We start from the raw sequence: 15,669 nt of genomic DNA on the forward strand, positions 1-15,669 counted from the left end.
AGATGCAAGGTCTGAGGTCAAACTCATGTTGCAAGTTGCCTTAGAAGTCTACCTTTTGAGATCTTTTGTAAGCTCATAGAAGGTCAAACATTGCAGTCAGCAATTTTTTTTTTTTAACATTGGAACAATTACACTGAATACAAATAATAGGATTCTAGGAAAATGACTGGTCCATTTATCAAAAATGTCCTGCCACAGGACATTTTTGTTAGGAAATGGATAAAAGATTTGTAACTGATTCCATTTTCTTTTGCTTAAGACTCTTTAAAAAGTCACACCCTCATGCCCACTTTTCTGAGTTTTTAACCACTCTCTGCAATACTTTTGTATTTTAGGAATGACAGAGATAATGTCAGAACTAGTTGATGGATGGTTTAATTCTTCCCCTCCCTTATCTTTTTCTTTTGGAATTGAAGGATGATAATTTGCTCTAGGCAGAGTAGATCCTCAAAATAGCTTTAAGGAGCAGCATTATTCTTGGGGAGTTATTCTAGGATCCACTATTAGCCACAGCCCTCCCTAAACTTTTCGCCTTGATAGACCCAGGACTTTCCTCCTCTCTGTACCCTGAAATCTTCTTCTCCATAGGTATCAGCCAACCTTGAGCATGACAGGGAGGATAATTTATCCTTCTAAATGTCTTTCACTCTGTGCCTCTGCTAGATCCCCATAATATTATCCTCTTGAACTCATTAAATGTCTTTCTCCTCATCTAGGCAGTATTTTTCTGATTCCTCTGATTGGGTTAGGAGCCTCTTCTATGTTCCTATAATTTCTTGTCCACTCTCCAACCATAACCTACACCTTGATTTCTTCTACATAGGCATTGCCACTTATGAGCTGTGTAATCTTAGAAAGTTACTTAACCTCTCTATGTCTCAATTTTCTCATTTGCAAAATGGGGGTGACAGTAATACCTGCTTTTATGAGTTGTTGAAGCTGACTAAATGAAAAGACAAAGCACCTAGAATTATGCCTGGCACATAGTAACAATTCTACAAATGTTAGCTGTTCTCATTTTTCTGGCAATTGTATGCCATCACGGAGCTTAGAATCTGGTAAGAGAGAGATGGTATTACAAATGCAGTCTATCAAAATACTTACAATTCATAAGACACTTTCACATGAGTTATCTAACATCTACTAAAAGCCTCTTGTCATGACAATAACCCTGAATCTAAACCACAATGCCTAACTACAGATGAGGATTGGAGAAATTATGTGACATTTGAAAGACCCCAAGCAGCAGAGCCAAACTTCAAATCTCAATATGGCTTCAGCCCTGATGATCTTTCTACTTAAATTATGACTGAATAAGGTTTTCTCTGGCTATCTATTAAGAGGGCAGGGACTAACATATGAGAAAGCTAAGTAACTGGCCCAAGGTCACACGTTCAATGGGTGGCAAAATTAGGGTGCTAACCCATATAGCCCACACTACTAACTTAGGCAACTATTGCTAATTTCCTTCTCTCTGTCTGCTAGGTTCCCAGTTAAAGTTTGCAGAAAGAGTATACAGATAAATGAACAAACCTGGCAGATGGGACTGGGAGTAAATAGTAGAGGGTTGAAGTGGACAGAGTCGATCTAAGACTCAGCTGCTGGGCTATTCCAGGCAGAGCTGGCGCACTTTACTCACTGGGTAACTCAGGAAAGTCACCTCCCTTCTCTAGGGCTCATTCTACCTACTTGTAGAAAGAGAGAGGCTTGCAAACATTGTTAGCAACTGAGTCATTTCAAACTAGCTGTGGGAAAGGCCAGGAAGTAGGGCTGCTCTGGTGTGTGAGGCAGGGAGGACAAGAGCACCCAGAGCCTGATTATCAGAAGTCTCTCTTTCCCCTCCTTCCAGGTGACCGCTCAGGTATGATTCAGAGTCCAGATCCCTCTGAAGGGATGGGTGGTGTGCAGTGAAGAGGTTACTCTGTCTTTTGGTCAGATACCATAAGAACAGTGGGGAGGTGAGGAAAGCGCAAGGTTTAGAGGACATCTGGGACTGTCTGGTAGCCACTGTAATGCTAACATGGTGATGTGAGCAGAATAGAGAGAGAGCCTGGAGGCCTGCTTGCCTCACATCTTGTACCCTGTGCCTGAAGATGCCATTGTCATTTCCTGAGCGATGTTCAAAGTTTGAAGTATGGCACTGGCAGCAGAGATAAGGAAGAGAAAGATTCCAAGGATATTAGGTTGTAGCCTTGATCTTCTTTTGTGACAGACAGAAGGGTAGGAATGAATAAAAAGAAGTTAAAGAGCACAGGCACAGGTTTCTGGGATGGGCAACTAGAGTGACAGTGATGCGGTGATGCACTTGCTCAACGAGGAGACCCAGGTTTGGAGCAGGTGCGTGGGAGTCTGGGTCTGCAGCTTGAGGTGAATCAGGCTGCCTCTTCACTCTAGCAGAGGAAGACCCCAGACCCAAATTCCCATGATCTCCTTTCCACAACCCTTGTTCACCCAGGACTGAGGTCTGGACTGGATGGGTCACCTGTATATACTAGAAGCCCCTCAGCCAGATGCTGAGAGGACATATCTGTCTCTAATTAATTTGGATTCCTTTTGGAGGGAACAGCAAAAACCATGCCAAGAGGGTGGTGTCTTGTGAAGTGGTCTGCTGGAGGGGGGCCAAAACCACTAAGCTTGCTTAATTTCGAGTGTCTGATCAGGACAAGGTTTGGTGCAGATGGGGTCCATGGAATCTCCTGAGAGGTGGATTAGGGGTTGATAATTGAGATTACTAACTTCCAACAATTACTCAATTTAAAACTCAGCCAAAAGATGTAATTATTTTTCATACATTTGCTTGGTCATATTGCCAGCTGCAACTGCGTGATGTTTTACTTCAAAGGGGAAGAAAGAACAAAGGGGAAGGAACAGAAAGAACAGAAAGGCACTACCTTATTTGAAGTTATCATGCTGGTCAGAATGGTGCTGGTCCTTTCTCTTGCCTCCTTTCTGTGGCTTTACTCCTGTTCATGCCTTTACTTTGTACAAGGTCAACAATTCCCTCAGCTCCTTTCTGAGAGCTTGGCTTTTCCACACATGAACTATAGTAGAAGCTGCCAAGTCCTATATCTTGAAATTTTATCAGATGTTCCTGTTCTTGTTCACTTTGCTCCTCAGGCTGTTTTTCTGGATTTCTCTGATTATATGACGTTCTCCAGCTTCTTCACTTCAGCTACATGATTCAGCTTCCTTCACCTACCCTTGCCCCTGCCATCTACCAGATTCTTAGTTTTTTTCTGCCTGATTTTACCTCTGTATTCCAGAGCCTACATTGTGCTGGCCACATGGTAGGTATTTAGTAATACCACTAACTACTATACAATAAATACTACCACTAAATACTACACAATAAACTCCAATAAATGCTACACAATAAATACTACCACAACTAACTACACAATAAGGGGGTAATATAATACATAAACACTATGTAACACTGGGCCTGGCACATGCTAAGTATTCAGTGAATGCCATTATGAAATAATGCACATTATAAGAGGAAAAATGATATGTGTGACTCAGATAGAACATTCAATCAGGACATTGAGAATATGTGAACCATGACCTATGTTGGCACTGGAAGGGATGCTTAAAATAATTTGGCCTGACTTTCTGAGACCCTTAGAGGAAAAGTGCTTTTTTCAAGGTCATGGAGCTAGCCGGTGGTGGAGCTTAGATAATACCACCTAAAATATACTACCATATTATTTTCTTTGTTAAACACTTCTTTTTGGCAGGTATTTCTGAGTATGACAATGACTCTTGCCTTTTAATTATTACAACACACACATACAAATACACAATTAACTATTCAAATACTTAGTTCAATGACATGAAAATAATCTTATTTCATTATGTCTGATAGTACAAATCCTATAAGATGAAATTAATGTTTGTCAATTAAATGCTACTTCAATTCTGGTAGAATGAGATGATTGATAACTCCTATCTCCTAAAACAAATGTATATCTGAACAAAATTGATACCAATAAGCATTTTGAATATGTGAAAATTGAGCGAAGGTATACAGCAATCTTAAAACTATTATTCTTGAAAAACTACCGAACTTCAGGTAATCAGGATCTTTCACATTCTGTTCTTGAGTCACTCCATCTTCCCTCAAACTTTATGAATGCATGGTTCTGCTAGAGCAGGCCAGATTGTGAGGACAGGCAACTTTTCTGTCATGGCAAAAGGGACTTGCTTCAATTGGTAAGTGGGCAGTGCCCATACCCAGCAGCATTGTGTATAGAATCATTTGTCACAGACATGGTTAAATGAGGAGAGCCCAGAGTGGCTCAGATGGGGCAAGAATATCCCTGGCAGAGGCGAGGTGCAAGCTCAACAGAGACCTGAGAAGGCTCAATCTAGTGGTACCCTGAGCCACCCTGAGGCTGTATATATGCATGCAGGAGGCACAATAGGATAAGTCAAAGTCAGGGCAGATTTGAAAATTGCCTTAACAGGAACTTGGCCTATGTTCTCCCTAACCGCCCGCAGGTCCATCAACAGAGATGGAAGTCTTATGAGCTCAAGGTAGGTGAGTATAACCCAAGGTCAAATTATAGCTGATCACTAACCTATACAGACATATAGAGTTGATTCCCTGGGAATCCAGACTTGATAATGGGGGGGAGGTGGTAGGGCGAAAATTGAGCAGAGGCATTGAAGAACAGTGCCAAGATAATTCGCAAGTAAAGATTAATTTTTTCAACAAGTAGTGCTTGCATAATTGGATATCCATATGCAAAAAAAAAAAATGAACTTAGGTTCTTCATACCAACATGAAAAATTAGTTCAAAGTGTATCAAAGACCTAAACGTAAGCCAAAATTATAAAAACTTCAGAAGAGATAATTATATGAGAACATTTTTATGATCCTCTGTTTGGAAAATAGGTCTTGATATAATACCAAAAGCATGATCCATAGAGAAAAAATTTATAAAATTTATAAAAAAAAAACATGCTTAAGAGAATGAGTAAAAGACAAGACATACATGGGGGCTATTTGAAAAGAAGTTGCATCTAGAATAAGTGAAGAATTCTCAAAACTCATTCTAAGAATACCAACAACTTAAATTTTAAAAAGTAGGTGAACATTCTTCGAAGCTCAGTGTAAGCATCTATAGAGTGAGGATAATGATAGAATTCAATTCAGGGGCCTTCCTGGTGGTGCAGGGGTTAAAGACACAGTGCTATCAAGCTATCACCAGCCACTGTAACTTAAGTTCTATCCCCAGGCAGAAAGATTACCCATGTATGGCACAGCAGACCTCTCCTGTCTCACCCACTGCTCCCCTCAGCAGTGCATTTCAGTAGATCTGCCTGTTCTGCTTCTCTACTCTGTCTCTGGTGAATCCTCTCACCTCCCACACGTCTGGCCTACACCCATTTCTTGTACACATAAATAAATATTAAAAAAAAACTCACTTAAAGGTGAATATGAGGATGAAACAAAATAATGTAACTTTTGCCTTTATCGACAGGCTCTAATACATGAAAAATGCTCAATAAATTTTTGCTATTTTTAGCAATCAATAAATTTTGAATATCTACTATATGCTAAACACTAGGCCAAGATGTGACCTTTCAATGATGTCCTAACTTCACTTTGGATTATCTATTAACTTTGTATAATTTGTATAAAATTTTTTGTATAAAATTTTTTGTATACTTTGTATAAGTATAATTATCTATTATACTTTTTATAATCTAATGAATTTTATCTTTTCTTGCTAAATTTTATGTATTTATTTAACAATTCATAAATTCTTTTTGAAACGAAGGACAGGATAAACTCAAAAAAAAAGTGGAAAAATTTAAACCGACACATTACCATAGGAAAAAAAAAAAGAATGACAAATAGGTACATGATAAAAGAGTCAACATAATTACTCATTAGGGCATCACATATTAAAACCATGATGAGATACTGCTATACACTCACAAAAAAGACTATACTTAAAAAATACAGAAGATTGCAACTGATAGCAAGTGAATGAAGAAACTATAACCCTCCTCACTCCATTATGGGTAGGTATGTATAATGACACTACTAATTTATAACACAGTTTGATAGATTTTTTAAAATTGAATGTAAAGTTTCTACACAGTGCAAATGATTCCACTCCTAGAAATCTACCCAATAGAATGTGATCATTTGGCCATTCAATGACATGTACATGAATGTTCATAATAGCATTACTTAAATTCTTCCAAACTGGGAAAAATTCAAATGTCCATCAACCAGAGAAGGGACAAAATGTGGTCTTTCTTTTCAATAGAATATTATTCAGCACTTAAAATAAGTGAACTACTGATACATGCTACAACATAGATGAATTGCAAAATCCAATGCTAAGTAAAAGATGTTGGATGCAAGAGATGATGGCATGACATATATGGAATGTTCAGAAATGGCAAATTTATAGTGTCATATTGCAGATCAGAGTTACTCGGGGCTGTGTGTTCCCTACTAAGGGAACTGTTCATTTGATGGCCATGTTCTAAAAAAATGGGTTGTGGTAATAGTTGTGAAGCTCTATAAATTTACTAAAAATCATAGAATTGTACCCTTATAATGGGTAGAGTTTATGGTACTTAAATTATACCTCAATAAGGCTGCTGAAACAAGGAAAAATATCTTTCCCATGATGTTTTTATCTTAAATGTCAGATCATGGCTTTTTTGAATGCATAAAGAGATTTTGTTTGGTCTGGTAAGAGGGGCCACTGGTGAGTAACAAAATAAAATGTATTTTCTATGATATAATTAGTAGCAGTGGCAGTTATGCCTATGGTGATTAATAATTTCAGCACTAGAAATTCAAAACCTTTCTTCTTGCCTGCTATCCTTAAGATCTAGATGTTGGCATGTTTAGCCTTCCCACTTGTAATTATCCTCCCTCCAAATGAATAAGGATTAACTAATTATAGTGGTGCCTTCAGAAATGAACCATATCAAACGCCCTGGTAACCAAGAGTTGTCCTGTTTGCTATAGGATGCCAGAAAGCCTTTAAGTCTCTGGTATCTGCTTTGAGGTCCAGAACAGGAGGAATGAAGTAAACCACAGAGCAACCCTAACCTAGTTTAGCCAGCATAGGTATACCCTGCACTTCCATTAACTTCACTTTCTTAAGATGCTGCTTTGGATATAATAACCTCTTTCTCAAAATCCTATGGTAGATCTCAGTAGACCCAATGAAGAAGCATCAGTAGGCTCATTATAGGATCAAGACATGGTGTTAGGGGGCCTCCCTGGTGGCGCAGTGGTTGAGTGCTGGGTTGCAAGGCTGCGCACACAGCTTCTGCAGCGCCGGTTTGATCCCCGGCCCCGGGCAAGGGTCCCACATGGCGCGCAGACCTCTCCTGCTGCCCGCTGCTCCCTTCAGCAGTGTACCTCATCATTCTGCCTGCTCTGCTCTCCCCTCTGGCTCTAGTAAATTCTCTCACCCTCCCGTGCTTCCGACTGTGCCCAATGCTTGTATAAATAAATAAATAAATAAATCTTTTAAAAAAAAAAAAAAGACATGGTGTTAGAAGTCATAGGTTTAAATTTTGGCCCTGATATAAACTAACTATGTATTTATCCTTTTAGCTTTAGATTATTTATTCCCCCAAGTGGGAAAATTCTGCCTACTCCTAAAGATGTTGTGAAAAATAAGCATGATACTATATCTAAAGTGCCTGAGCCAGCATCTGTGTTTTGAATCTGAATAATCCGTATAGCTACAATTTCTTAATATGACAATCAAGACTTTTCATAGTTTGACTCCAATTTTCCTTTAGATTTTAATCAAACTAGATTTCTAATCAACTACTGCCATACAACAGATCAGACTATTTCTTATTCTTTGGACTACCTACTCTCCAGCTCTGTATTCAGTAATCCTACATATCTTTTATGATTCAGCTAAAAGTCCATCTCTATGGTATATAACGTGACCATTATTAGCTCTTTAAACAACTCATGAAACCCTTAATTGTATACTTTAAAGACATTAGAACTGTTTGAACATGTTATTTCCTCTGGTACAGGATAAATTTCTAGAAGCACACACTAAGACTTGCATAACTTTGTTATGTATTCCCACTGCACCTTTCATAGGTTCTGAAGTAGGATAGGGGGTCTCAACTTATTTAGCTTCTGCCTGAGGAATTCCTCAAAGAATAATTTTAAAATCACTAATCAAGTCCACCTTTTCTCATTTTCTACATTAAAAACCTGTCTCCAGCAAGGAGAAATAACATTCAAAGTCATACAAGTAACTTGATATTAGAGCTGGAGGCAGAACTCAGGTTTCCTGTGGCAGAGATTTTAGGTTGTGCTCTATATCTTATAGGACTGCCAGTTTTTACTGGAAACATGATCACCCAGAATGGACTGTATTTCTCATCCTAAAGTTAAATGTGAACCTGAGTTTTATTAAATGGCATAACAAGTGAAAGTGCCACATAACTACATCTTCTTCTCCCCCCATGTTCCTTCATATGCTTCATATGCTGGCACATGCTTGTGATGATAGAATTCCACACCGGATCTTAAGATTAAGGGCCATGTCCCAGAGATAGCAGAAAAACTCGAAGAACCACAACTCTCTAAGGCCTTTAAGGAGCACAATTACATCATCAGCTCTGGAGTACCTACATCAAGGAAGAGAAATAAACTATCTCGGTCAAGTTGTTTTTCTTTTAAGATGTATTCTGGATATTAGTTAATAACTTAACCTATTATTCCTATTAGTTTTCTGATGCTCTTAGCTCTAGACAGATCTTAATTTATTCTTTCATTTATTCAATTATTCATTCAATAGTTATTCGAGGTACACCTATATCCTGCCTGGCATAAATCTAAGAGGGGCCTCAGTTGGACACAGAAAAGAAATGTACAAGTTTTGTCCTTAAACATCATGGGTATTGAATGAAATTCTCACTTTCTTAATTCAATATCAGTTTATATGTCTGGAAAACAACCATTTCAGACTTTCTCTGCCAGTCCCATATGAAATAATCTCACTGTTTACAGTATTGTATTGTTGATCAGAGCACATGTGCTTAATATGTTCTATTTGCCTCTCTATAGCCATTCTTTGTAATTCTCTATTTTCTTCTTTGCCCAGAGAGGCTTATCTATATGGATTGCAACAGAGGACTCTCCTGCATCCTCATTATTGTCTGTGTCAACAGGAACCCCTAGCAGGAAAACAGAGAAGAATGAGAATGAAATCTGTGTCTTTTTTTTTTTTTTTTTTTAGCTCTTCCCCCCATGGAGTCATCTCAGGCTAACTTTGTTCCTCAACTGAAGGTCATATTCTACTTGTGGTGAGCCATTACCTGGCCCTCTTCTATTGGATTCTGTTAAACATTTCTTCCTTTCATACATTTTGCACTATTATTATCCCCAGGGAACTGTCCTATACCCTGTGGTTCCTCTGTACACTGCCCACACCTTGTAAATAGTCCATTTATTAAGTCCTCCTCAAATTAGCCTAATGAGAAGCTGCCATCTGTCTACTGTTAGCACGCTGACTGATACACCATGTGTCCCAATTTTTAGTTAGAAATATTTAGGCACCATTTATACATGGTATCCACTGAAGCTACTATTAAGAAGAGGTTGGAGTAGTGGAAGAAAATTACCAAATCCTTAGTGCATACAGGACCTCATAATACCATCATGACCACTAGCTTTCAAGACCAGATTTGGCCTAACCCATATACAGGCCCTCTTTATGTCTCTCTTTTTTTGGGGGTCTGTGGGCCATACTCTACATTTCAGACAGCTGAGTCTTGAAAACTTTTGTTTAGAAGGGGGACTCACTGCCAGGTGGACTATGTGTGACCCATAGTCACTAGGAAGAGTACATTTTCTTACCAATACCCAGTAGAAGCCCAAGTGTAGAATATACTGGAAATTCTATCAATATCCTCATTTAAGACCTTTAAAGACAGATCAATTTTAGGGGCATGATTCATACTTACTGAAAAATGAAACATAAAATCAAATTATCACCTGCTTGTTCCTTACTAGCAACCAAAGTATTGCTGACCACAGAGAACAAAACCTATGCATCTATTGTTAAGCACAGCTTCAGATCCTGGGTTTAACAGTGAAAGGGAAGAGGAAGAGGGTGAAGTAAAATATGGTAGGCGAACAAGGCATGTCCTTCCAGTCCTTCCAATGTGTCCAAATTCTAAGCCTTGTGAATATGTTACTTTATGTGACAAAGAAATTTTACAGATGTGACTAACTAAAAGATCTTGAGATATTCTCTTGGTATTAGCTGAGTGAGCTCAACAGAATCATCAGAGTCCTTAACAATGAAAGAAGGAGGCAGGAAATCCAGTGTCAGAGCACATAATCTACAAAGCACCAATGGAAACACACCAACATTGCATTCTATAAATACCCTTCGCCAAGCTCCTCCCCCAAGGCTGCCGGATTCGGATTCTGAATGGGCCTTACCACGCTCTGACCCAGCTGCTCCCGAAAGAAGTAATCCATATTTCTCTTTTGCAGGCTGTCAAGATAATGCTGGAAGCGAGTGTATGTATATGGGTAGCAGTAAGCAAATTGGTAAATATCTTCTTCTAGGTCAAAACAAAATGCAAAGGACATCACATAATTCTTCCTATGGTCCGGGCAGCGATAGTAGTAAACATTTTTAGGTGGCAGCCGTTGCCTGAAAGATACAAAGAAAGAAATTTGGGTATATCAGACAACCATTCGAGTTTCAAAATGTAATAAATAGGAAAAATGAGAAAAACAGTAACATCTAGAAACCTAGATGGTAGCAAGGAAAAACAATATATTTCATGTATCGTTAAAGAGAGATCAGAACTGCAGCACTCTGTCCCAATTCCAGCCCCACCCTCTGTCTAGTTTGGACAATGCAAAATTAAACAACAGTGAACAGGTTTTATTAATCACTGATACTTGTTTTGAGTACCTATTACTTTCTCAGGAATTGTGCTAGGTTCTTGATGTGTAATGGTAAAGATCTCTGTCCTCATGGAGTAAATTCTATTGGGGCAGCAGTCAATAAAATATGAAAAATAGACAATACAGTTACAGACTCTAAAGTGCCTTGAGGGAAGATAAAGAGTGTGATGGTATAACACATATACAGGAGGTTTACTTTTCCCAGGAAAGTCAGGTTTTTGTATTACATTACTAATTTAGACCTTTTAAAATAAGCTAATATTAATTAAGCTAATTAAGTTATTAGTATTATTTTTCTGCAAAGCCTTCCATGGATAAATTTTCCATAGAAGCACTTTGGGAAAAACTGCTTTAAAATATGATGTGTAGGTGATTTTAGTAAATCATTATGCTTATTCTCCAACAAGGAACACTGAAACACAGACATGGGAAAAGGCAGAATGTTCCAGTCAAAGTTCACATAACTTCATTACATTCCTCCATGTCAGGAGCTCTCTGCACCATCACATGCTTTATGATACAGACACTTTTCACTGTTTCCCTGCAGAGAATGCCTGATTTCTGTTCCTCCAAATCCTGTTAGTCTTACCAAACCCATCTCAAACTGTGCCATGTCCATGATTGTCCACTGACAACTCCAAACTCCCGTATTTTCTAGCAACTCTTGCTTTTATATTGATGGCTTCCTAAGTCTCATTCACTATGATATGTTCAGAAGCCCCTTAACAGAAAATTTGTTTCTGGGGTATTCTGGCAGTGGATGGAGGATGTTAGGCTAAATTATAGAGCCCTGACATTCAACTGAGAAGCTAAGAGGCATAAGAGCATATGAAGAAGAGTTCAAGGAGGGGTAGGAGATGAAGTCCAGAAAAACAAAAATGGTAATGGCTGCAGGTTGAACTGTTAGAGAAAACTGTTAAGAGCTACTAAAACATTATGACATGTCATTGATTAGTATGCAATCTTTTTTCCTAACATGGTGTCATCCCAAGTCTGCCCAGGGTGAGAGGTAAGCTTGTCCATACAGCAGTTTGTAGTCAGTGGTAGTATTGAAGGCTGGCTAGGTTTATGCTAAGACCCAACAACAGAGTTCATGTGCCTCCTTCTCCCAAAGACATCTGGAAAAGAAAAGACACACAAATAACAACAGCTTAAAAATGAGCCTCCTGGGCACTTTTCCCTGGTAACCAGACTGCTACTCTAAGTCTTCCAATGTTGACATTTTGGGACTTCCAGTGATAAGATAGAGGAAAAAATTATCTGGAAGGTATATGGGAAGTGAAGAGGGAAGTCATCCCATTTTGATCCTTCTGTACAAAGGAGTGGAGGAAAAGGAGCAGTTCCTGTGAGGGCAATGGAGGAAAATAATAGCCTCATTATTTTATTCAACAAATGTTTGCTAAATAACATGTAACAAGCAGTGTGGCTAAGAAAAGTGGCCAAGGAAACAGTGAAAGAAATGACTTAGGGTTCAAAGGGAATATTCACCTTGTACCTTAGTTTCAGTGAAAAAAGTGGAAAACATAAAGGTTTGGATAGAAAAGGGAGCAGTGGAAAGTCAAGATTAGAGAGAGAAAAACAAACTAGAACAGCAGAAAGGACAGAAGGAGAAGGGAGTATGGTCTACTTTTGTAATGTGATCGAAGATGCAGGAATGTGAGCCTGGTGGAAAAAGCAAGTTTCAGGATTCCAGATTCATATTCAAGAACACCAGTGAAAGCAGCCTTGAGGTCTGCAGCCAATGATCTGTGGTAGTTGCTTCTGGCCCTGACCGTGAGGTCTGAGTCTTAGTCGCCTGGAGCACAGAGGGACCATGTCTTTATGTGCAGGTGATTCCTACAGTCATAGGCCCCTCAGGTTATAGTGTCAATATTTCCAGCTCTCTATTTACTAGTATATTCTGGTCAGGATCCATGCTTTAAATCCACTCCTATTTTTGTCCTATTCATGCCAAGTTCAGCAAGTTGACTCTGAGAGCCTACTATCTCCACCAAATTTGATTAAATGCTATCAGAAGCATTCATCTAATGCTGGCAGCTGTCCCAGATCTCTCCTGAGTGGGTCAGATGCCTAACCTGATTTGCAGACAGAGTGAAGGTAATGGGCCCCAGGATAATCATTCAAGGAAGCTGTGATGCTGCTCATAGCTTAGATTTTCCAGACATTGCTAAGGATACCAACAAAACCTTTTTGAAAAGGACTCAGCAGGTCAAATTCATGAGGACTTACAAGTAATGCAAAGTGGTCTGGCATTATGTTGGATAAACATATTACTAATTTGGAATGCACTCCTGATTTTCCTTTTATTTCACTTAATATATTTCCACTATGTCTCAGGCTAAGTGTTTTATATGCATTATTATTTAATCCTCATAATAAGGATGAGCTAGGGGCTATTCACATCCCATTAATACAGAGAAGAAAATCAAAGCTCAGAGAGGTAAAAAAAAAAAAAGTTTTCCCTGAGTAACAAGGTCACAAGCAGCAGAGCCCATATGAGGTACAGGGGAGTGCAAGTCCAAAGTCTGTGCTCAGAGACATTAAGGCATCTTGACACCCTCTTTTTTCCCCTTTCCACCGAATGCATAGTCTCGCCTTTTGCTTCCAGAAATATCTGGCCTAACAGTGCCCTCACCATGATAAAAACACAAACAACCCACTGGCCTCAAATTTTTGTTAGGACCACAGAACTCCCTGAGATCTTCCTGTGATTCTGGCATCATCACATATTTCTCTTTCGAAAACCTGTGAATAGCCACTCTGAGCTACCTCCAATTCTCTAGCGCAAATTTGTGACACACATCCAACAGCTCTATGTCTTCATGTTTGAACTTTCCTTCATGTGGACTCCCTGCCCTACCATCTTACCTAGAGTCATGGGCCCCTTCTATAAGTGAACTCCTAGTTACACATGTGGTATCTGGTGTGGACTGTTAATAAAAATTTAAATAATTTTAATGAACTAACAAATGAACAAAAACTGTATAAATAAATGTGCCTATCCTTTAATATATCTTCTCTCTGAAACCTTACCTATTTAGTCTTCATTAATTTTTCTCTACTTTGACATGTGATATTAAAAAATATATTTTTGTCTCTTAACAATGAGCAACAAAAGTTAATGGAGATTTCTTCAAAGAGAAGGTAGGCTTCTTGAAGACAAGAATAGTGTCACCTTTTTCCCTCTCTTTCTTTCTAGAAATGGTACAGAGAAATTTCAAACAATACTTACTTATTATAAAAGCAATGATAAAAGGAAAAGAAGACATTCTGAAGATAAATGATAGACATCATAGGAAGGTAGATTTTAGTTCAGAATAAAGTAGATACTCTTTAGAAGTCTCTGAATTCACTGAAGGGAAAGTAGAAAGGTCCATGTTAGAGGGGACTACAAGCATGGGAAGCTTTAATGGATCTCGGAGAAAATTCCTGTACTTGATATTAGGTTTGACAGGCAGCCTTCTGATTCTATGTAACATGGAAAGTCTGAGGTAACAGTGAAGAAGATGTAACAGTGATAATTAACACAACAGTAATTCTTAAGGTGCATATATCACTGAGCAGGTACTAGATCATTCTAAGCACTTTATATTATGTTAACTCCTTTAATTCTCACAACAATCCTCTGAAGTCACCCACTATCTCAATGATATAAGAATGAAGGTGGGGTCAAGAATACTTCTTCTTAAATGTTTCTCTTGTTAAGAGAAACAACTTGTTCATAACTCCAGAAACCTGTCAGAGGTGCAGGAGGAATTAAAAAAAAAAAAAGCTGAATTGTATGCTTTCAGGACGCAGTGACTAAAAGCTGATCTAGTTCTTGGCACAAGCATCTTGTTTATCCCAATGACAATAGCACATGCACAAGTCTGAGGGAGTTCTGTAACTCACACCCTGAGATTCGGCATGCCTGCCCATCGAGGTAAGTGAGCATGCACACACACGTGCACACACGTACACATTCAACATGTTTATAGTCATATTATATAGACTTTCTAATTATAACCTCTATTTCACTCTATATGCCTTTTTTTTTTTTTTTACCATTAGGTTGAACTCTCCTTGAGGAAAAGGAGCTTACATTGTTCATCTCTGCCTCTGTAGGACCCAACTAGAACCTTGTATAGAAGAGGTTCTCAAAAATGCTTCTGACTGGATAAATGAATGTACTTGTGAATAAATTTTAAGGAATTGATAAAGCCTTTCAATATATCTATATTGTGCTCTCTCCATGTAAAACTGAGTCATTCCTGACTGCATTAAATTCGCAAAAACTTCCACGCTTTTTTAAAATGTTCCTTCTGCATTTAAGTGCTTTTACTATACTTTACCATAATGTGTATCTCAATGTAGTGAACTGAGACCCAACTCAAATGACATTTCTTTTTATTTATTTTAAAGATTTACTTTTAAATCTTTAAAAAGATTTAAGATCAGATTGTGAGATTTAAGATCCTCTCACCCGAGACAGAGTGGGGAAGAGAACAGACGGACAGACTGAAATACACTGCTGAGGGGAGCAGCAGGCGAGACAGGAGAGGTCTGCCCGACCATGTGGGTATCTCCCTGGCCAGCAGGGATCGAACCAGCACTGCAGTGGGGATCGAACCGGCACTGCAGAGGCTGCAGACAGCTTCACAGTGCTGTGCTCAACCGCCTGTGCCACCAGGGAGGCCCTCAAATGACATTTCTTCTTTAAAGTCTCTGTAAACAACTCAAGAATGAAC

The 15,669-nt window shown here is 38.7% G+C and overlaps 1 protein-coding gene across 12 annotated transcripts in view; it reads right to left on the reverse strand.

Moving 5' to 3' along the window:
- The window catches only part of LOC119235247 (AGBL carboxypeptidase 4), a 940,458-nt gene that overhangs the window by 429,241 nt on the left and 495,548 nt on the right, over positions 1-15,669 (reverse strand). For all 12 annotated transcript variants that reach the window (XM_054691775.1, XM_054691777.1, XM_054691776.1 and 9 more), the window contains one exon: positions 10,466-10,682. In XM_054691775.1, coding sequence (XP_054547750.1) covers positions 10,466-10,682 — 217 coding nt within the window. The remainder of the gene's footprint in view (positions 1-10,465; positions 10,683-15,669) is intronic.

The sequence above is a fragment of the Talpa occidentalis genome, unplaced genomic scaffold, assembly GCF_014898055.3.
Source record: "Talpa occidentalis isolate TD23 unplaced genomic scaffold, MPIMG_talOcc4v2.1 talOcc4.9, whole genome shotgun sequence".
Classification (NCBI taxonomy): Eukaryota; Metazoa; Chordata; class Mammalia; order Eulipotyphla; family Talpidae; genus Talpa; species Talpa occidentalis.